Here is a 23,311-nt window from a genome sequence, read left to right as displayed (position 1 = left end):
CCCCCCTCCAAAAAAAAAAATCCTTGATACAGCCCTGGCTACAACCCTAAGGGCATTTGTGGACCTGAGAAAATTTACATCAACAAAGAAACATTCACTTTTGCTTGATGTAATTGGGTCACAAACTTTCTTGTAATTCAGTGAGGCATAAACACAAATTAAAATTGCATGCTTATAGTTACTGTAGACATGAAATTGTAATCATCCACTGAATTTAAATACTATATGGCTGTGAACAGTTCTCAGGTAATGATTCCACTACAGCAATAGAATAGGGCTTACCTGCTGATACTAGGGATCGAAATTCATCAGTTTTCGAGGATGAATATTCTACACTGTTATAAAGAAAAAATATTACTATTGTCTCCCCTATGCAAAGGATTTACCATCACACATTCTAACCCTGGTTGTTAGATCCAATTTTTCAACTTGTTTCATCTACTGCTTCCTTTTTATTAAATTTTTCCTTCAGAACATTTTTTTTTAATATGCAATTTTTATAGTCCTGATAAGTCTGAAAGTATGGTTATTATGCTCAACAGAAAGATAGAAGCAGCATTTCTCCCCAATGGGCTAGTGTAACATTAATTTAAGTAGGGTAATTTTTTCAGGCTTTATTGTGCCAAGGCAAACCGTTTGAGTTGAATATTGACTTAAATTGTGTATTTTTATCCTAATTCTACTGCCAAAAAAATTTAGGAAACATGTATCACTATGCAGTTTAAAACCTTTGAGCCCTTTAGGACTCTTTTAGACTGAAAAGAATGTGTAACTGCAGCAATTAGTATATTTGAAAAGAGTGTTAAAAGGTACATTAAGTTCCTATGTACATCTTTAGCTAGCAAATTAATAAAAAACACCTGTAAATTGCTTTATTTTTTTAGATAACGTACATGATAAGAGCTGTGTTTTCCTTTGCCATTTTGTAGATAAAATTCTACAAAATGCCAAAAGGCTGCAATAATCCAATAAAAAAACTATGCTTGCCTGTGCTGTGCATAGTTGTATAATTCACAGTAGACTACAGACAGGATTCAAGACAACCATGTTGTGCTTTTTCTTCCATACCACCAGTAAAAGTTTCTTAAGGTTTTCAAAGCAGCAAAAGGTATTATTTGAGTCTGCTTCTCTATTACCATTGATTGTGTAATGGAATGTTTTTTTCAGTATTATCTGGCATCTATTTAGGTAATAAAACTGTGGTGCCATATTTATTTTGTCTGTTATACAAATTATAAGGTACACAGTTATCAAATTAGATAAATCTCAACATCGGTAATAAAACAATATTCAGTTTAGAGACCCTTGGTCAGTAATAAAGTGATGTTAAAATGGACATGACTGGGTTATCTAGTGAAATCGGGAGCTCTTGGGATGATTCATGTAGTAAAAAGATTGCTGGTTTTAAGTAAAATCAGCACAAGAGAACATTGAAAGGACAAATCTTTAAATCAAGCCTCTTATTATTCAAATTACAGCAATAGTTTCAAAGGCATTCTACAAAATTTTACTCTTTACCCACCATGTCATGCTATACTGCTTAATTCTGTTTTAGAGGGAATCTGAGGAGTAATGGATCTATCTGAGGAGTAATGGATCTAATTAAAGTAGAAAGAAAGTAGTTAAATAAAGTAGAAAGAAAGTAGTGAAGTATAAAGCCTTTTTCACTGACACACAAGATTCTTGAAACCAGATTTGGAATCATCAGCTGAACAAATGAGTTTACAAAAATGGATTCTTTTGAATAAGAAAAGGAAATGCAACAGTAATACTACCCTGGTAAAAATGTAATTTAGTACAATTTTCAAAACAGGGAACCTTAAACCTCCAGTTTAGGGTTTTTAGAGCATGGCAATTTGTATAACTGTCCTAGAATTTGCATTTTGGCTCTATAAGAAAGGTGATAAGAGTCAGTGAGGTAAATATAGAACCATTAACTTGATTTCTGTAGGAAGCAAATTACTTAGCACAATGATACTTTTTAGACTTAGAGATGCTGTGATAAGATTTGAAGAGAGGAACAATGTGGTTGTTTTAGGGAGGGGAGAAGATTCATCAACCAAATTACCGTTCTTAGATTAATAATTGAGGGGTTCCCATGTCAACTGACACCTTTAGTCCTCAATTTTATAGATTATGAGCAATTGTTGGCTTCAGCTCACAGATGAGCCCCAGATAAATCCATTAAAACAAAAATTAAATACATTAAAGCTCTGTACAAGAAAAACATTGCTGCAGTTAGGGTAGGGAACAAGGCTAGTAGCTGGTTTTGTATTAAATCAGTACTTAAGCAGGGTTACATCTTATCCCCATTTGTATCGATCATTGTGATGAACTTAGTCCCAAGGAGCACAGTAAAGGCAAGGGGGGAACATGGAATTAGTTGGGAAAGTAATACTCTCCTATTCTTAGGTTATGCTGATGATTTAAGCATCCTTGATGAAAATGGTAGCAAAATGAATGCATTTTTAGAGGGTATAAGAGATCAGGGCGCAAGAATAGGTTTGAAAATTGATGTTGAGGAGACTAAACTGCTAAGGCTAGGAATAATTAAAGGTGAAGAGGTGATGCTGGACAACAAGAAGATTGATTAAGTAGACAGCTTCACTTAGTTAGGTAGTATTATTAGTAAAGACAGTAGTAAAAGTAGAATAGTCAAGGCAAGTGGAAAATTTTTTTGTAAGAATAGGAGGATAAGTATGTACACTAATATTAGAATTTTGGAAGCTACAGGGATGACAGTGGCCAAGTATTGTTCTGAAACATTGGGGCTCCGTGATACAGAGGAGGGTTTGCTAGATTTTGTCCAGAGAAATTGCCTGTGGATTGTTTTTTGTACCTGACTGACTGACTATCTCAAACAGTAAGCTGTACAAAACTTTGGGTTAATCCTGCTTTCTAGGCTGTAATGAGAGACTGGTTGAGACGGCTAGGACGCATTCTGCCGATAAAGATGACAGATTACCAAAGATAGTCCTTGTTGGCTAACCTTCTAGGGCCAATCAAAAAGCAGGTTGTCCCCGGCTTGGGTATATGGATGTCATAAGAAATAATTTGAGTGAAGTTCCGTTCACCAAGCTTTTGTTTCACATTAGTAACATTATCCGTAGCAGTCAATACGTGTTTTTCAAACTTTGGCTGTTTGCATCTCGTAATCTATTCTCATCCATGTATGGATTAAATAATAATAAAAAATGTTTTCTCAATCCATGTATGGATTAAATAAAACAATTTTTTTTTAAACTGAAAGTAAGGAGCAACATTAAAGCTTAAAACAAACAGAAATTATTCCGTATATGAAAGGGTTTGTCCCATCCTCAACGCCCTGCTCTTTAACTAAAGTTTGGCTCCTTCTCACAGCTCTGTTTTATAAAACAATAAAAACCTTTAGCGTAATAACATAAACAAGTTATTGCTTATATCCGCCATTATTTAAAAAAATTGTACTTTAGCGTAAAGAGCGAGGTATTGACGAGGTGGTGAACTTCCTCATATGCTTAAGATGTGGATGTTCGCCCCCTCGTCAATACTTCGCTCTTTATGCTAAAATTCGAATTTTGTTCCAATTCTTTCAGAATAACTCCTGAATCAAAAGGCCGTTTAATTAGAATAAAAAGCATTTTTGAAATTACTAAAACTGCTTTAGCCTAAACAGCGAGGTATTGACGAGGGGACGAACCCTCTCATATACGTAATAATTTCTGTTCATTTTAAGTTTTAATGTTACTCCTTACTTTCAGTTAAAAGAACTTGTTATTTTTAAAATTTAATTTCTGAACGTTTTTTAAATAATCCTGGGATATCCAGCGCCCCCTTCATAGAAATTATCATATCCCATGAAAATTCCTCCATGGAAAGATCCTCCCATGTAACCCAATCCCCACGATCCCCCTCCCCCACCAGAAAAACACCTGAAAACGTCTATATTCTTACCAATGACCAATACTATATGTAAACAATGGGCAGTTCATTACTTGCATCCCTTCCCCCCGGGGACTGTGAAGGATTAAGTCGTCCTCAAAGAACGTCCTCAAAGAAGGATTAAGTTATTAGATATTTATGCTAAGCTGAACCAAATGGCTATCTCAAAATTTTGACCCAGTGACTTCGGAAAAAAATTAGCGTGGGAGGGGGCCTAGTTGCCCTCTAATTTTTTGTCGCTTAAAAATGGTACTAGAAATTTTGGTTTCCGTTTCAATGAGCCCTCTCGTGAAATTCTTGGACCAACGGGTCGATAAGATCACTCTGAAAAATAAAACAACAAATAAACACGCATCCGTGACTGTTCTTCTGGCTAAAAAACAAAATTCCACATTTGTGCAGATAGGAGCTTGAAACCTCTACTGTAGGGTTTTCTGATACGCTGAATCTCATGGTCTGATTTTCATTAAAATTCTATGACTTACAAGGGGTTTTTTCCCCCTTTTTATAAAATAAAACAAATGTTCTCAGGCTCGTAAATTTTGATGGGCATGACTAAAATTTATGAAACTTGTATATTTAAAATCTAAAGTTCCGTTTTTTAGAGTTTCAGCTGCTATTGAGTCGGGTCGCTCCTTACTTACAGTTTGTTACTGCGAACTGTTTGAAAAAACTCCAAAGCTGCCAGTCTCTGAATTCAACAGATTTCATAAGCTGCCAACACTTTAGCTGGACAAGGTGTGTTTTGACAGCTTTTCTTTGAGCAAAAAGTTTTTTTTTATATGTAAAAAGTGGTATTTTGGTAAAATCTGCCAACAGATTTCACTAGGCCTTGAAAACTGCCAAGTATTATTACTCCTATACTACCTCACCTTTTGCAAAGCGGTTCCTATCCTTAAAATTATGATTATCAGAATTCATTAAGAAACATTTTTAAATGAATTCTGGTTATACCTGTTTTTGATCTTTTTAAATCTTGCAAATCCGATTTGATGCCACGCATACTGAATAAAAATATACCTGAACATTTGATTGGTGTTTTTGAGTGTGACCAGTATGAATATGAAACAAAAAAACTGTTTATTAAATGTTTCTAAAACTGTCTAAAATAATGGTATAATTTTTAAGTTGGAGCATTATTTATCCGTTTATATAATCAAAGTACTCTATTTTTCTTTTGTTTATTCTAATCTATCTTATTGCACCTCTTTTTGGGCAGTTATTTTCGAAGGTTTCTGTAAACCTTTACGAAAACGGCAAAAATAAAGCCATTAATGTTATTTTTAATCCGGTTTCATCCTCATCAAACAGTACGTGGTAACGAACTGTAGTAAGGAGCGATCCGGCTCAATAGTAACCAAAACAGTAAAAAACGGAATTTTAATACCAATAGCTACAACAAAAGAATCGCATTTTAATGCTGATTTTAGATATATAAGTTTCAGCAAGTTTAGTTTCACCCATCAAAAGTTGCGACCCTGAGAAAATTTGCCTTATTTTAGAAAATAGGGGGAAACACCGCCCAGAGTCATAGAATCTTAACGAAAATCACACCATCAGATTCAGCGTATCAGAAAACCCTTTTACTAGAAGTTTCAAGCTCCTATCTACAAACTATCTACAAAAATGTGGAATTTTGTATTTTTTGCCAGAAGGCAGATCACGGATGCGTGTTTATTTGTTTCTTGTTTTTCCAGGGGTAATCGTATCGACCCAGTGGTCTTAGAATATTGCGAGAGGGCTCATTCTAACGGAAATTAAAAGTTCTAGTGCCCTTTTTAAGTGACCAAAAAAATTGCAGGGCTCCTAGGCCCCCTCCCACGCTAATTATTTTCCCAAAGTCACCGGATCAAAATTCTGAGATAGCCATTTAATTCAGCATAGTCGAAAAACCTTAAAACTATGTCTTTGGGGACGACTTACTCCCCCACAGTCCCCGTGGGAGGGCCTATAAGTTACAAACTTTGACCAGTGCTTACATATAGAAATGGTTATTAAGAAGTGTACAGACGTTTTCAGGGGGATTTTTTGGTTGGGGGAGGGGTTGAGAAGAGGGGGATATGTTGGAGAAATTGTCATGGGGGAAAAAAATTTTCATGAAGCGAGCGCAGGATTTTCAAGCATTATTAAAAAAAAACAATAAAAAAATAATTATGAAAAAGTTTTTTCAACTGAAAGTAAGGAGCAGCATTAAAACTTAAAACGAACAGAAATTATTACACATATGAGGGGTTACCCTCCTCTTAATTAACGCTAATATTTTTTTACTGTTTTAAAAAGTAGAGTTGAGAGAAAGAGTCAATCTTTAGCATAAAGAGCTGGGCGTTAATGATGGAGCAGCCCCTTTCATATACAAGTAATTTTTGTTCGTTTTATGTTTTGATGTCACTCCTTACTTGCAGTTAAAAAAAACTTGTTTTTTTTTATTTAATTTTTAATTGAAGCCTTTTTTGAAAATTATAAAAGTGTGAAATAGATAAGGGAATCTTTAATTACTAGGCTTGGTTTTCATTCATTGAACAGGGTGTTACCTAGTAATTTTAATAATCTCTTCGTTCAATAATTAGTCAACCATAGTCGTAAGTAACTCGAAACTATTCGCAGTCGCAATTATTCGTAGTCGTGAGTAATTGCAAATTGCAAGTAGCCTTAGTCGCGGTCACAAGTATTCGCCATTGCTAGTAGTCAAAGTCGAAAGCAGTCGCAAGTAGTCACAGTAGCCGTTGGGAATAGTCACAAGTAGTCAGAGTTGCAAGTAGTCAAAAGCACTAGTAGTCACAGTTGAGAGTAGTTGCAAGAAGTCATAGTTGTTGTAGTGGTAGTAGTAGAAGCCTTGAAAGTTTTAAGTTAATACTCTTCGCCATTCCTAGGTACTGCAGATGCGCCCTTTTGATAACCTGCATGCTCATGGTATCTTTTGATTTAGTTCAGCGTTTACTTCAGTATTCCCTGAAGTTTCATCTTAAGATCTTCAGCTTTTTTGGACACATCTAGGAACAAATATTCCCTCTTTTCCCAATTATAAGTCCCGTATATAATGAAAGAAAACCCGAATAATTTGCAACCCTGTCCTTGAGGGTATGGGGGGCATGGCATACGCGAAGGCATAGTTCTCAGGTCTTTTAAATATTTTGAAAAAAAGTGGTTCTTTCTGAATTATGATCAGTGTTGAAGGGGGGCGTCTAAAAAGGACGAGGAGGGGTCCTTTGCTCTCCAAAGTAGTGTCCAACATGCTCTTTAATATCCCCTTAAATTTCCACTTAATACCCTCTGTCGTTCCTTAGATATTGCTGAAGCCCCCTATTGACAACCATCATGCACATAGCATGTTCTCATTTTGCATAACATCCCCCTCAACATTTTCTGAAGTAGTCCCAAGTAGGAGTAGTCGTAAGAAGCAACAGTCACAGCCACAATTGGTTGTAGTTGAAGCTGCACATAGTAACAATTGCAAGAACTCCAAGTCGTGAGTAGTTGCAGTCGTAGTAAGGGTTATTAGTAGTGGCCCTGACAGTTTCAAGTTCATATCCTTAGCTGTTCCTAAGATATTGCAGATACGCGTTTTTGATTACCTGGATGTACATAGTGTCTTTTGATTTAGTTCAGCATCCTTCTATCATTCCCTTAGGTTTCACTTTAATACCATTTGTCTTTTCGGCATACCCGGGATCAAACATTCCTCCTTTCCCAATGATTAATCCTGTATGTCAACAATAGGCACATCATATAATTTACAACCCTTGATCCCAGTGGCTGTGGGGGATGAAGTATGCCAGGAGGATTTGTTATTAGATCTTTTGTCTGTTTTGAGTAAATATTACTATTTTGAGCCTTTTCAATATTTTGATCAGTGTTGAGAAGGGGGCATCTAAAATGGGCAACGGGGGCTGGTTGCCCAATCACTCTCCAACATGCCCTGAAAGTTTTAACTTAATACCCTCAATAGTCCCTGATATTGCTGATATGTCTTTTTGATAGCCTGCATGCATGTAGTTTGTTTTGAATTTCTTTGGCATCTCCCTCAACATTTCCAGAAAGTAGTTGCAAGTAAAATTAGTCTCAGTTACAAGTAGTTGCAGTCACAGTCGCGAATAGCCGTTGTCGTAAGTAGTCCCAGTCACAATCGAAGTCACGAGCAGTCACACTTACAAATGGTTGCAGTTGCAAGTAATGCTAGTCGCTGTCGTAAGTAGTTGCAGTCGCAGTGCTAGTAGCAGTAGGAGTGACCCTGAAAGTTATTGCCCTTAACCGTTCCAAAGGTATTAGTGATACCCCTCTTTGATAACCTAGTTGCTTTTAATTTCTTTTGATTTAGATCAGCATGCTCCTCAACATTCCCTGCTTAATACCCTAAGCCGTTCCTTAGATATTGCTAATTCGCCATTTTGACAACCAGTATGCAACTAGTGTCCTTTGGTTTTTTTTCACAATCCCCTCAACGTTCCCTGAAAGTTTCACCATAATACCCTCAGCCGTTCCTTAGATGATGCTGATGCGACTTTTTGACAACAAGCATGTGCATAGGGTGCTCTGATTTTGTTCGATATCCCCTCAGTATTTCCTGAAAGTTTCACCATGTTACCCTAAGTTTCATTGGAGACTCGGGATCAAGCATGCCTGTTTTCCCAATAGCAAACCTTGTGTATAACCAGTAGGTAAATTGTATTCACCATATTACCCTAAGTCTTGTTGGAGACTTAGGATCGAACATGCCTGTTTTTCCCAATAGAAAACCTTGTGTAGAAACAGTAGGCAAATTGTGTAACTTATAGCCCTTGCGCTAGGAGCTGCGGGGGGGCTATGTCGTCTTTGGATGCATAGTTATTTGACTTTTAGACTATTTTGAATAATATAGCTATTCCAAAATTTTGATAGGGTCTCTTAGGGGAGGGGCAGATAAAAAGGGTATGGGAGGGGCTGATTGCCGTCCGATAGATTTTGACTCTTAAAAAAGGGCACTAGAACTCTGAATTTGCAATCGGATCAGTCCCCTCCGAAGTTTCTACGACCACCCCTTCTATAAGAAGTGGCTCTGGAAAAAAAAACCCAACAACAATGTATTGAAATATTATGGCTCTATAGGCAATGATAGTGTTGATTCTGATTTTATCCCATATTTACTAGGGACAAATGTGCCACCGTGCGACAGTAAGATCTATGGAATGGGAATGCTATAAAATCAACTTCTAATACATACATACTTCTAACCCAAATGGTTTTCTCAGTTTTATGCTGAATTGAGCCAACATGATTGTTTTTTTTTCTTTTTTCTTTGCAAAATGACAGAAATTAACACTTTGCTTTGACATAATCTCAATTGCTTCTTAAAATGGGCTCCTGGAGATTAAATATTAATGAAATAAGCCCTCTTCCAATGTTCTCCAACCACTAATTTGATACAGTGACTTTGACTTGATACCCTGAAAAGAAGAATCCCAATCTGTGATCGTTCTTCTAGGGGGGAAATATAAAGTTTCACATTTGTTTAGAAGTTTCATATTTATATAGATGGGAGCTTGGAACATCCATTGTCAAGCGTGTTGAATTTCATTGTCTAATTTTCATCAAGATTGCATCCGCTTTTTGTTGAAGTTTTCCCCCTTTGTTTAAAAAGATGCGAATTTTCTTATGCTAATGACTTTCATATATTGTTTTAAAAATTTGTTTTTAGAGTTTGGTTTCTACTGGTAGTGATTACTATTTACTTACATTTTTTTTAGAAATGTTTGGAAAATGTCATTCAGTTAATAATTTGCGTTACCCTGTCCCTCTCTAGGCACACATGCAGGTTGCAGGTTGTGACTATTGATACCTCTGCCCTGTAAGTCATATATGCACATATTTTACCTATTTTTCTAATAGGATACATTTGTATTCTAAACTTAAAATCAATAAGTTCTAAAGATTAATATAAAACAAGCTAGCACAGGTTCTGTCTGACTAAGTATTATTGTTTAACAGATAGATCTCTATATAACTTCCCATCATGTAAATTCTAAAAGAGTATTTTTCTTTTACTGAGCTCTCCATAAAAATGGATTTATCATAGTCATAAAAAACACAAGTCACGTAGGTTACTTGTAATGCAACTTACAATATAGATAATGTCACTTCGTGGGATTGACTTATTTTAAACTCTTAAACTGTGTATTTTATGTATGCTTCGTGTAAATTTTCAGTATATCCTGTAAATAAGAATCTGATAGTTAATTTTATTCAGGTTCCGTTCCGTTCTTTTTGCAGATATTTCTAGTAGTGGAGTAATATTTCACTAATATACAATAATGGCTTGCCAATTGCCTGTATTTAAGTATGAAGAAATGCAACAAGTATGTGGTTCTCGGAAATTTTATGACCTTCAGCCAGCTTTTGACCCCACGGATGATAAATACTTCCTTGACCTAGCCATAAATGAGGAAAAACACCATAGTGAAACTGAACCACATAAAGATATTCTGGATTTCATTTACTCAGATGTCATTGGTGAAAAGCAGATATTTAAAGGACCATTTGGAAATCGAAAAGTAGTGTACTGTGACTATGTAGCATCTGGGAAGCCAATGAAATCCATTGAAAATTATTTGTACTCGCAAGTTTTGCCTTTCTACGGAAATACACATACAACCACTTCCATTTGTTCTTTGCAGACAACATTGTTTAGAGACGAAGCACGAGATATAATCAGAAATGCCGTTAATGCTTCAGAGCATGATTCTGTTATATTCACAGGTAGTGGCTGTACTGGTGCAGTTCACAAATTAATTAATGGTCTAAAGTTGAACGTATCCCCTATAGTTTTGCACGGACCTTATGAACACCATTCAAATTTGCTGCCATGGAGAGAAATATCTGCCATGACGATACGAATCAATGAGACTGATGATGGACTGCTAGATTTAAGGATGCTTAGAGATGAATTGGAAAAGCAAAAAGGTAAAGGTTTGCTGATTGGCTGCTTTTCTGCTGCATCAAATGTATCAGGAATCATAGCTGAGGATCTGAAAATTACTGCCTTGCTACATGATTATGGTGCCCTTGCTTTTTGGGACTATGCAGCATGTGCTCCTTATGTAAACATTGATATGAATCCCATTCATCCTGATTATATTCATAGAGATATTAGAAAAGATGCAATATTCTTCTCAATGCATAAATTTGTTGGTGGTGTTCAAACCCCTGGCGTTTTAGTCGTTAAAAAACAGATAATGAAAAATAGTGTCCCTAATGGATTGGGCGGTGGAACTGTATTTTTCGTCACACGGAATGATCATAGATACCTCAAAGACATAGAAATGAAAGAAGAAGGTGGAACTCCTGCTATTGTTGAGTCGATAAGAGCTGGAGTAGTGATGAACTTAAAAATGACTGTTACTGTTGATGTAATTACAAAGAGAGAAAAGGAGATTGTTTCAAAAGCATTGAACGCCTGGTCCGCCATACCTGAGTTGAAGATTCTTGGTAGCAAAACAGCAGAAAGGCTTTCAGTTTTCTCCTTTAAAGTCCAACATTCATCTGGTCGTTATTTGCATCATAATTTTGTCAGTGCTGTTTTAAATGATGTTTTTGGGATACAAGCAAGAGGTGGATGTGCATGTGCTGGACCTTATGCCCAAGACCTCCTTGGAATAGATGAATATCTTGCTAAAGAATATGAAAAGATCCTTTTAGAAGACAGGTAAGCTTGATATTACCTTCTTGTTATCTGTTAGATTACATGTTTACTTTGCATTCACTTAATTTCTGTATCTCCAACTGTTGCATATAAAACTATTCATTAAAAAAAACTGAGTTTATTCAGATGCAGAGGATATGCTGTTTACTTTAAGATATTGGGTTCTAGAGAAATATAAGAGTAGAACAAGTGTAAAAAACAGAACTTGTGTGTTTTTAAGTTTGAATGTTCCTTGAATTTTTTTGTGTCTTAAGGCAAGGTGTATAGCTTTTAACAATTTAACCTTAAATAATAGGAATTTTAGTTAATAATTTGTAGTTATGTTACCTGAAAAATGAACAATGTTCTAAAAAGGGGGGTAAAGAACGAGATTCAAACTTAAAACGCAGAAAAATAACTTATTTTCTCCTATTGTAATGGATTTGCGCATAACTGAAAACACTGAACATTGAATCACAGTCGAGGAACTAGCCTCTCCCTAAAAGTGGAGATTTTTATAATTCTTTCATAATTTCTTGTCTATTCTCTCATTATGCACCTTTTTTGTGTTGTCTTCCAAGTCGACCCTCTTCTCCAAATAACTCTATGTACATTTGCCTTAGCATAGCAAACGAAGTTATCAAAATTGTCCGATTAATAATAATTTTAAAAAGTTTTTTTTTTTAAGAAATGCAAAGAGGAACCAAAGAAAATGTTTCCTTATTAGGAGAAACGATCCAAAATAAAGCTATATCAGCAATAAAATTTGAAATAAACAGAAATTACTGGGAATGAACAAACGAAACCTAAAATCAACAGAAATTGAAATTAATGTTTACATCAAACTTAAAAATCCACGATACTACTACGGATGGGTAGCTGAAACTAAGAATCAGCGCAATTTAAAATAAATACCCATAGCAAACTTAAGACGAACTAAAACTACCACAAATAATAATGGGGTTACCTCCCTTTAAATCCTCTAATGGCCAGAGAATTTGCGCTTTACTGAAAAAAATGTATATTAAAAAGTTTGTCTTTAATCATTATGAGAAGGAAAAAAAAAATTCACTGGGACAAAAAATTTCGATGGGGTTTATAGTACAAAACAATTTTAGGCAGATTAATAATAGTTTATCTTTGCCCGCTATTTTACAAAAACTGAGTAATAAAAAGAAAGAAAAAAAAAATCAAAAGACCCAAAAAATCATCAAAGACAGAAGAAAACTTCAGTAAACATCAAAAGACACAAGAAAACTTCAGAGAACATCAAAAGACACAAAATGAATCTAAGTACGACAGATGGCGGATAAGACAGTGGAACGAACTAAGACTTGACAGTGCGTCACTCAGTAATTTACAACCTAATGTTCGAATTATATCTATTGCTGGATATAAAGTAATTAATTTACTATTTGAGAAAGATCAAGAGAAGTAAAGCAAAAATTTAAGCTACCGGTAACAGTTGGTCTTGGTTCGTACTAAATCGCTATTATGAGAAATACTACTAAGACCTGCATAAAAAAGCTTGAACTGGTCACGCGCTCGTCTTCTATAATGACCCCAGTATCCAACAGTTTTTGATTATTGAGGCAGATTAAACCTTCCACAAACACAAAATTAGTCTTGTTATGCGATTCTGCTGAAGATTTCAACTGAATCCCTCTAGTCATTCGCGAAATATTGCAGATACATTATTTTGATAAACTGGGTTTTTATAGCATCTTTCAATTTACCTAGCGACCCCGCTGTGCATATATTCTAACATACACAGGGGCTTATAGTGCGAAACGTTTAAAAGGATCAGAGACAGAAACCTTTATTGCGCCCTTCCCTATGCCCCCTTCTTCAAAGTCAAAATTTAATTGCCCCCTTCGATATTTCTTTAACGTTTAAACTTGATCCCCCAAATGGATTTTTGAAATATTGGAGACACGCCATTTTTATACTTTGAGTGTGCACAGTCTCTATCAATTTACATTGCTACTTAACTGTTAATAGAATTAAAGTCGGATAGGAACTTATAGTGAAAAGACTTTTAAGGTGTATCGGAGATAAAACAATTTTGATCCCTCCTCTGATACATCGACTAAGACAAATACGAGGGTAAATTGTCCCCCCTCACAAAACCTTAAAAGTATCACCTCAATCCATTAAGCTGATGCGGTATTTTGATAATCTGGGTACACATAGACTACTTCAATGTGAATTGATCCCAAGTTCCACAGGGGCTTATAGCGAAAAAACTTTTAGGCGAATTCAAAACAAAAAAAAATGTTTAGTCTCCTCCTCTTGTCCCCCGAACTTAAATACTCTTGCCTGCCCCTCCTATCGATTGCATGTAGAATAGTTTTAAAGAAGGTTTTATTGTATAGATAAAAAGGTAAGGGTATGAAATGTAATCTAACTGGTTATGTGATAATTTTTTACAAACAGAAGGAGAACGGAGTTTTGATGGGGAAAATTCGATTTACTTCATTAGTAATAGCTAATTCAAAATAAAAATGATATTGAGAAGAATATTCAGTTTTAAGTATTAGGCTGTTTTTTTTCATCCAGTCCAAAAAATCTTCATCAATATATTGTCAAGCCTATTACAGAACAGATAGAGCCTTAGAAACGACTTGTCACTTTGGAGAAAACAAAAGGTTTATTTCTATAACATTGTTTTTGTTTTCTAAAGTTCATTTGCTAGATTTTTCAATGACACTGTCTAAAATGTTTTTGTGTTCTTATCATCAACAAATCACTCTAATGGCTAAAGTGGGATTGAAACAAAGCTCAAACAGATTTGAAAAGTAAATTACATTGCTCACACTTCAATAGCCTGGAAGCTTAGGATTCTATGCTTTTATCAATATTACAAAATCGTCGTCGAGTTGAGCCACCTAACGCTGAAACACTGGTGAATGCTCATCATCCTCTACCTCACCCTCTTCAAAGCTTCTGTGCATAAAAACAATCTTTGATGTAAACTAGGTTCTTCTTTTTAGACTGTAGATAATCACAACTGCTTAAATAAGTTACCTTACTTTGTTTGCATAGAAATGGCTTTGTAATCTCCAATTTTTCAATTGAAACTGAATTTTTCTCTAATGTGTCGTTTTCAAGGTGAACTATACTTTTTCATTTGTTCTATGTCTATCTCTGACCTATTGACAAGTTCTTCAAGAGAAGAGCTAACTTCCTATGTAGTCCTTCATAGGCTTCCTAATGTCAGTTCTCTATAACCCTTCAGCTTGTTATTTTAAAGATTAGTACCTGTTTGAGCTAGCCTGCTTGTTCAGGTTTAAATATTGTATTTATTTTTTTTAGTCGTCTTGACAGAGATCATCTCAGAAGAAAGGAAGAACATTCAGGATATGAAATACTCCGGCCTGGTTTTTGTCGAGTTGGAATACCTTATTTTTTCCCGGATAAAATGGTGGATTTTGTAATAGAGGCTGTGTCACTCACTGCCAAATTTTGTTGGATGCTTCTGCCCTGCTATCGACTCAACCCAGAAACTGGTGAATGGCACCATTCATCACAGCTGGTATTTTCATATTTATTTATAGGTTTTTGTTTTCAATTTTTTTTTTTTGGGGGGGGGGGTCAGTCCTAATCAACCAACTTTTGAGCCTTTTGTGTTTGAGTAATAATCCATGACGCAGGATTAAAATTTACTGTTGTTAATAACCTGAAGAAAAAGTCTAGTTATTCTTATCCAGAAAACGCGTGAAATATATTATGTTTTGTTTTAACAAATCCTGCTGACCTAGGTAAGGAGGATATCTAGGGGAGGGAAGAATTAGAACCCATGGTCACTGAGAATTAAACTTTTAGAATGTGTTTATTTCTTTTGTAAGCATCGCTGTATTGTTCGTAGTCCATTTGAGTTTGGAAACGAAGGTTACCTTCATAGTCTGAGATGCTAGACAGATACCATAATAATTTTATTTTAAATAGTACCCTTCTGGGAAAAAATGAACCTGCAGCCCATTGGAAACTGAACTAGTAATATATAATAGAACAATTATTTACTGTGTCAGGTGTTTATCAGGTTTCAGATTGCCTCAGGTTTTACTGTGTCAGGCGTAGCCTGTATTAGTTTTTGCAAGGGGGTTAGATTCATAGTTTGAGGTGCCATCGAATGCAACATAGATTACGTTAAAATCAGGTTTAAAAGACTTCCTGGTCCAATTTGCATCATGATGCTAGCACCTTAGGTGCGATTTCTCACTAGTGTTTTTTAGCAAAACATCTAGCCCTCTCTTTGGAAGATCTCATAATATTGTGTTACATTTTTCTATTTGAAAAATACCGTAATGAATTTTAATTAAAAAAACTGTTGATTACAAAAATAGTACTTCCCCCTAGGTGCTCCTACTGCTTCTGATAAGTTACCACAACACCTAGCTACCTGAGGCCAACACAACCGTACACACTCTTCCTCTACTGCACTATGCTCTAAGCTTTACAATTTAATCCCCCCCCCACGAAGTTCCTACTTCCTCTCAGTCTGTTCATTCCCACTTCTGGGCATAATGAAAAATTGCTTAAGGTTGTAATTAAATTAAAAAAATAACAACAACAATTTTTTCAGCTGAAAGTAAGGAACAACATTGAGGCTTAAGATATATATTAGTGGGGCTGCCTCTTTCTCGGCACTTGCTCTTTACGCTAAAGTCCCTCAAAAATAATTCTCGTTCAAGTTCAGCGGCCCTTCTGTTTGAGCAGTCTTTTTTAAAGAATTGCGACAAAACGTCAAACTTCAGCATAAAAGGCGAGGGCCGAGGAAGGGCAGCCTCCCTCATATACGGAAAAAATTTGGTTCGTTTTAAGTTTTAATGCTGCTCCTTACTTTTGGTTGAATGAATTTTTTGTTTTATTTGATTTCTGATTGTTTTTCAATCATGTCCGGATATTCCCCTCCCTCTTGATAGAAAATTTCCCCCGGAAAATATTCCCCGTAGAAAAATTCCGCCCCGCCGAAAAATTTCTCTTTATTTCCCATTAACAAATACTAAACAATTAGAAAATTGAATAACTTACGGCCCTTCCCCCAGGGGCTCTGGTGGGTCATGTAATCCCCAGAGGCATAGTTGTTCGACCTTTCAACTATTCTGAACCGAACTGCTATCTAAAATTTTTATCGGATATCTTTGGTGGAAAAGGGACGTGGGAGGTTGGCTGGTTGCCCTCCAATATTTTTGGTCGCTTAAAAAGGCCACTAGAACTTTTAAATTTCCGTTCGAATGAGCTCACTCCTGATCTTCTAGGACAATTGGTTTTATAAGATGACCTCTAGGAAAAAACAAAAACAAAATAAAAACGAACAAATAAGCAAACACCCATGATATTTCTTCTTGCAGGAAAAAAAAAAAAACAAAACAAAATTCCACATTTTCGTAGATTATAGCTCGAAATCCCTACTTTAGGTTTCTTTGAAGTACTGAACCTGATGTTGTCATTTTTTTTAAGGTCGTCTGACTTTGGGGTGTGTATTCCCCCTTTTTTAAATCAGACAAATTTTCTCAGGCTCGTAGCTTTTGACCAGTAACATTGAATGTAATATTTTTTATATATTTGGAGTCATCATAAAAAAACCAATTCTTTTCATATATTAATTGTCATTAAAATTTTTGCTTTAAAAACCTTCGGTTACTATTGGTCCGAGTTGCTTCTTATTGATAATTTGTTAACACCGACAGTTTGATTTCATGTTTTACATGTGATAGATTATTGGTTTCCTAAATTTTTACTAATTAGCAACCCATCTTAGATGAAATAAATCGTAGGTTATCCGAATGTGGTTGGAAGAGGTCGTAAAAAAGCATTGAAAGGACATCGTAATCTTATGGGAGGAAGTAAATGGTAAAGCTCTCAACATATTGGGATCGAAGAGGAGAGTTTTCAGCAGGTTTTTCCTCTAGCCACATTGTTTCACGATGCCAATGTTAGTAGTTGTTTTAGTGCATAAAAGGATAGGATCTTAACTAAAGCTCGTCTATCACCTGGACTATTCGTCTGGGCATAATCTCCAGAATTCAGGACTGAAGGGTTCTGAAAGCTCAAACTGCTCAATTACCGATCTAAGATTGAAAATTATGAACTAGAGATCGAACTTTATTAACAGCATCTAGATCCCCGTGAAGCTGCGGCAGAACAGGAAACTAATGCTAGAAAAGGTGCCATTGAGCACCTTTATAATTTCCTGCCGTTGCACGTCATATATGAGATATGAATGTGTATAGTGAATGTAATCTAATCGTTTAATTTTTAAGCATTGTTTTTCGCCTTTTTTTTTCCTTTTTATTCCTTTTTCTTTGTACTCCGCCATGTTGTTGTTCTGATGTTGAGCTAAAATAAACTATCTATCTATCTATATTGATTCATCTTGGTTACAGTAGGGTTTTCAAATCACGGTGACGCATTCCTATAAACAAGAGTCGACCTCTCATATAGGCATGTCCCCTCTTATCTCTGACTCATATTCATACACGCATGCAGATATTAATCTATGATAGAGAGGCGACAGAAAATGAAACAGGGTTGCAAGGATGGGGTTAACCAGTCCACAAAATGAACGTAAACCAGAAGAGCTATTCAAAATCCAATTCAGTGACTTGCCGTTATTTGGGTATAATTTGCTCCTGGTAAACTCCTCGAGGTAAAATGGTGCTTACAAATAATTGCCCATATTGTGTGTTTACTTTATATAGACTGCATTTAGCTTCAGAGACAAATTTGCCACCGCGTGTAGGCCTAATTAGGGTCTCTGAAACTGGAAAGTTAAATATGTAGCATCAGTAATTTAAACCAGTTGGCTGTCTCATAGTTTTCTACCTATTGCATTTTGGTCCTCTGCTGGCCAAAACTGCTGGTTCGTCCCAAAAAATGGCAGAGAACACCACTCGCTGTGACATGATTTTTTGCTATTTAAAAAGGGTTCTATCCCAACCTCCCTTCATTTGAAGGGAATTTTTTTGAAATATTCATGCAATATATGCTGAAGAGGTGACAGCTCCCCTTTCATCATGGAGATATTTTCAGGTTGAAGATTTTCAGGTTTTCAGGAATTCTCATGATATTAAAAATGAAGATTTAATACAAAAAAAACTATTCATTTTCATACGAAAGTAAAGTGGCATTAAAACTTAAAAAAGACAAGAAATCACTCCGTACGTAAGGGGTACTGCCGCATCTCTATCCTCTCTCCCGCGCTTTTTTTGCTAAAATTCAGATATACTGTAGGTATTGATCATGCTTCTCTAAAATATTTGCTAAGGGGTTAAGTGAGGTAGTGGAAGTCCCCCCAATTGTAAAGGGAAATTTTTTCTTTGTTTTAAATCTTAACGTTGTGCTTTATTTTCATTTGAAAAACAGTGTCATTTTAAATTTGTTATCGTCAAAATGAAAACTTTTAAATGTATGCTCTCTTTCAGCGAAAGTAGCAATAGTGTTTTGGCAAAAAAGGGAATATATTGAGTCTTTTTTCTAAGACATTTATTTTCAAATTAAGAAATAGTGACAATTGGTTGTAGCATGAGGTCTCCGGAAATGCGAATTCCCAAATGGAAGAATAATTCGCTTAATCAAAAAATTATCGTTAGCCAAGTAAAAAAAAATAATAATAAAAAAATACCCAGAACTGTTTCAGTTTTTTCTTCTTTTTTTTGTCTATCAATTGAAAGTGAGAGAATGTGTTCGAGATGTCATCTATCTTGGTGTGCATCTTGGCCAAAAATGTTATCACACGCGATAGATGTTTCTTATTTTGTCCTAAATTTTAACGGATATCAAATTCAATATCATTTAATATTATGAAGATAAGATTTCTTCCTTTATCCTCCTAAGTCGATATTGACTTTGTCATGAATAGATTTTGTTTTTAGGAAGTTGATGATAAAAAAAAAGAAAAAGAAAATAATTTTTGACTAAAAGAACCACCTCCCTCAACTAAAAATTATTGTATATATATATATATATATATATATATATATATATATATATATATATATATATATATATATATATATATATATATATATATATATATATATATATATATATATATATATATATATATATTTATAAGGTGTGCACGCAAAGACATCTACAGCGTATTTTGCTTTGATTTTTGACATTGTTTCTTGATTTCCTTATATATCAGAAAACTTGAGAAATGTTTGACTTGATGGCTTCTATTGTAAGATTAAATAAAAAAAAAAGTTTTTTCAACTGAAAGTAAGGAGCGGCATTAAAACTTAAAACGAAAAGAAATTACTTCGTATATGGAAGGGGCTGCTTCCTCATCAACGCCCCGCTCTTTAAGCTAACGTTTTTTACTGTTTTAGAAAGAAGAGTTGAGAGAAAGAGTCAAACTTTGATTCTTTCTATTAGTAAAAAACATACGTAATTTATAAATTAGCTTACGCAAAGAACTTTTTATTCTCATGTTTTTATTACATATATGAGAGGGTTTGCCCCCGCGTCAGTACCTCTCTCTTTTTGTCTACATCTGAAATTTTGTCCCAATTCATTAAGAATGACCCCTGAATCACAAAAGTCGTAGAATAAATAGTTGACATTACTAAAAATACTTTAGCGTAAAGAGCGAGGTATTAGGAGGAGGTGAGCCCCTCATATGGGTAATAATTTCTGTTCGTTTTAAGTTTGTTAATGCTGCTCCTTACTATCAGCTGAAAAAAACCTTTTTCATATTTATTTTTTCATGTTTTTTTTTTTTAAATACTGCTAGTAAATCCTGCACTCTCTTCATGGAAATTTTCTTCCCCCATGACAAATTCCTCGATGGAAAGTTCCCTCAGCATATCTCCCTCTTCTCAACCCCTCCCCCAACCAAAAAATCCTCATGAAAACGCCTGTACACTTCCCAATAACCATTACTATATGTAAGCACTGGTCAAAGTTTGTAACTTGTAGCCCCTCCCACGGGGACTGTGTAATTTCTGAACGTTTTTGAATTAATGCATGTTTAGATTTTGGCTCTCTGCACTTGAACAATTAAAATGAAATTTGCATACTAATTTATTTTTTTAGCTAAATGGATTTCTCATAGTTTTGATCGGACGGTTTTGAGAAAAAAAGGAGCGGGAGAGGAGGCCTAGTTTCTCCTCCAATTTTTTAGTTGCTTAAAAAGGGCACTAGACGTCAAAATGCCAAACCGTCAAAATGAGCCCCCCCGCGATATTCTAGGACCACTGGGTCGATGCGATCACCTCTGGAAAAAAAAAACCAACAAACAAACAAATATACATGCATCCGTGATCTGTCTTGTGACAAAAAATACAAAATGCCACATTTTTGTAATAGGAGCTTGAAACCTTTACTGTAGTGTTCTCTGATACGCTGAATCTGATGGTGTGATTAAGATTGTTAAGAGTCTATCACTTTTAAGGGGTATTTCCTCCTATTTTCCAAAATAAGGCAAATTTTCTCAGGCTCGTAACTTTTGATGGGTGAAACTAAACTTGATGGAACTTATATATTTAAAATCAGCATTAACATGCGATTCTTTTTTATGTAATTATTGGTATCAAAATTCCGTTTTTTAGAGTTTCGGTTACTATTGAGCCGGGTCGCTCCTTACTACAGTTCGTTACCACAAACTGTTTGATATTCTAGTTCTTTGTTCTTTTCTCACAAGGTTGTTTTGAAATGGAGACGGAATTCGTTTTGAGACGAATATTTATGTGCTTTCGTGGTAGTAGTATATCTTAATTGTTCATGTTAACTAATTACATTTTCTTAGATATATTTATTTCACTTTCATGCTAGTTATTATTTTTAGACTTTCAAAAACAGACGATGGCTTGGGAATTTGCGCTTTTCTAAATATGGACTGGAGATAAACAAATCAAATGATTTAATAGAAGATGCCCTGTCTCCAGAAGATACAATTCATGATTTTTTATCTAATATTCTACCAAATACAAAAACTCATGTCAAGAGTGTGCCTGATGAGAAGTTACTCTTTGACAGTGAAAAGAAAATACGACTCCGATGGTTCATGATCCCCAGTGAAGCCGTGACGTATCTTAAAGGTGGCCATTGTGATGATTTCGTCCCTCCTTTCTCGGTTAAGGACTATAAAGAGGCCCCAACAGAATTTAAAGGTACTAGTCTGCATTCAACAACAACAACAAGTGTTCAACAAGCAGTGATAAATGCAAATGCAACAAAAGACACTGGAAAAAAATTAAATTCCTCTTTTATATTAACAAACTCTACTGCCCCTAACAACGAGACAAAAGAGTGCAATTACGCAAAACAACACGAGGTAATTGGTGATGTAGTTGAAAATTTGATGGAACAAGGATGTTTCATTAAGAAAGAACCTTCTAAATTGGTTAAAGTGGTCCACAGAAAAAGAGAAAGATGGGAATACTCTAATATGAGTAACATTGAGAAGCAAGTGAATTCCGCCGAACAAAGAAATAGTGACGAATCTTGGTATAAATCTGAGAACCAAGAAATAGTTGAGGATTCCCTTGGTGGACTGTTTACTCTGTCAAATGTCTCAAATACTGGCAGTAGCTGTTCGTCTAATGACAGTGCTATTGAGCCAGATGTGGAAAAACCTGACGAAACTGAAATGTCTGGCTGGGTGTTTGTACCCAAAAATATAATGAAGCCTATGATTGATGTAAGTAGGATATTAAATTAGCGTAATAGCAGTAAGCCTAATTACGAACTGCTTTAGTCACGAAATTGAGCTAAAAATTCAAATAAAACATGGAACTCCAGTTTTAGCACTCCCGGTATAGGGAAATTAAAGTGGGAGTTTCAAAATGTTTCTTGAAAAATGTGGATGGCATTTGCTAGATTTGTAATTTGGTTTATTGCTGAGCTTCCAAGGCACGTTTGTATTTTGTAACCTTAGCATATGTTTTTTTTTTAATTTGCTGTATATGCAAAAGCAATGTTAGGGGACTTGTAAGTAATATTGGCTGCTAGGCTACAATCATCTTCAGCGATGAGGAGTTTGCAACTTTTGCTAGTTGCAATGAGGGGTTTGCAACTTTTGCGAGTTGATGTACCTAGTATTTATTTTAATATCCTTACAGGATATACACTATACACTTCAAGCATTTGATTTTTCAAGTGAAAAGCTAATGTCTGTGCTGGAGACTAGATAAAATAAGCCTGGAATGGTATTTTTGTTTGCTTTTTTGTTTGACTTTCTTTGTCAAGGCCTGGGCTGTATTATATCTCCATTTAATTAATACTACATCTTCTCTAATCCAATGGTTTATATTGAGGGTTAGACCCAGAGTTATACTTCGTTGCTGTCTGGAAAACTTTCACCACCATTTCCAACTGGTGCATTATATCTTGGTAGATCATCACTTCGAAAAAGGAGGTATTAGGGGTTAAGCTTGAATCGGTTTTTGCGTGATACTATTCGTTAGTTTGCGAAAAAATAAGAAGGCTGAAGCAATTAGGCTTTCCCTAAATTTTCAGGGACGAAAGCTGAAGCAGGATTTAGATTAGAAATGGCTTTTTCTACTTTAAAATTTTGACCCCACAAGGGGTAAAAGTGGACGGGCATGGAGTAAATGGACTTGAAAATTTCGATATCAGTAATTTACTGAAATTTAAACAAAACACGATAATGTCAGAAATTCGTGTAGCCTAAGACTAAAATAGCTCTTCAGAGTCAGTAGAAATTTCCATTCCAAGCAATATTTTGACAGAGCTGCATTGTATAGTGTTATTTTTGAATTATAGAAA

At 35.2% G+C, this 23,311-nt stretch overlaps 1 protein-coding gene across 3 annotated transcripts in view; it reads left to right on the top strand.

The window, feature by feature from the left end:
- The window catches only part of LOC136031882 (uncharacterized), a 38,256-nt gene that overhangs the window by 6,383 nt on the left and 8,562 nt on the right, over window positions 1–23,311 (top strand). For all 3 annotated transcript variants that reach the window (XM_065711827.1, XM_065711826.1, XM_065711825.1), the window contains exons 2-4: window positions 10,165–11,596; window positions 14,888–15,107; window positions 21,369–22,223. In XM_065711827.1, coding sequence (XP_065567899.1) covers window positions 10,206–11,596; window positions 14,888–15,107; window positions 21,369–22,223 — 2,466 coding nt within the window. In that variant the 5' untranslated portion in view covers window positions 10,165–10,205. The remainder of the gene's footprint in view (window positions 1–10,164; window positions 11,597–14,887; window positions 15,108–21,368; window positions 22,224–23,311) is intronic.

This window comes from Artemia franciscana, chromosome 10, assembly GCF_032884065.1.
Source record: "Artemia franciscana chromosome 10, ASM3288406v1, whole genome shotgun sequence".
Lineage (NCBI taxonomy): Eukaryota > Metazoa > Arthropoda > Branchiopoda > Anostraca > Artemiidae > Artemia > Artemia franciscana.
This window is presented reverse-complemented; position numbering and strand designations above follow the sequence as displayed.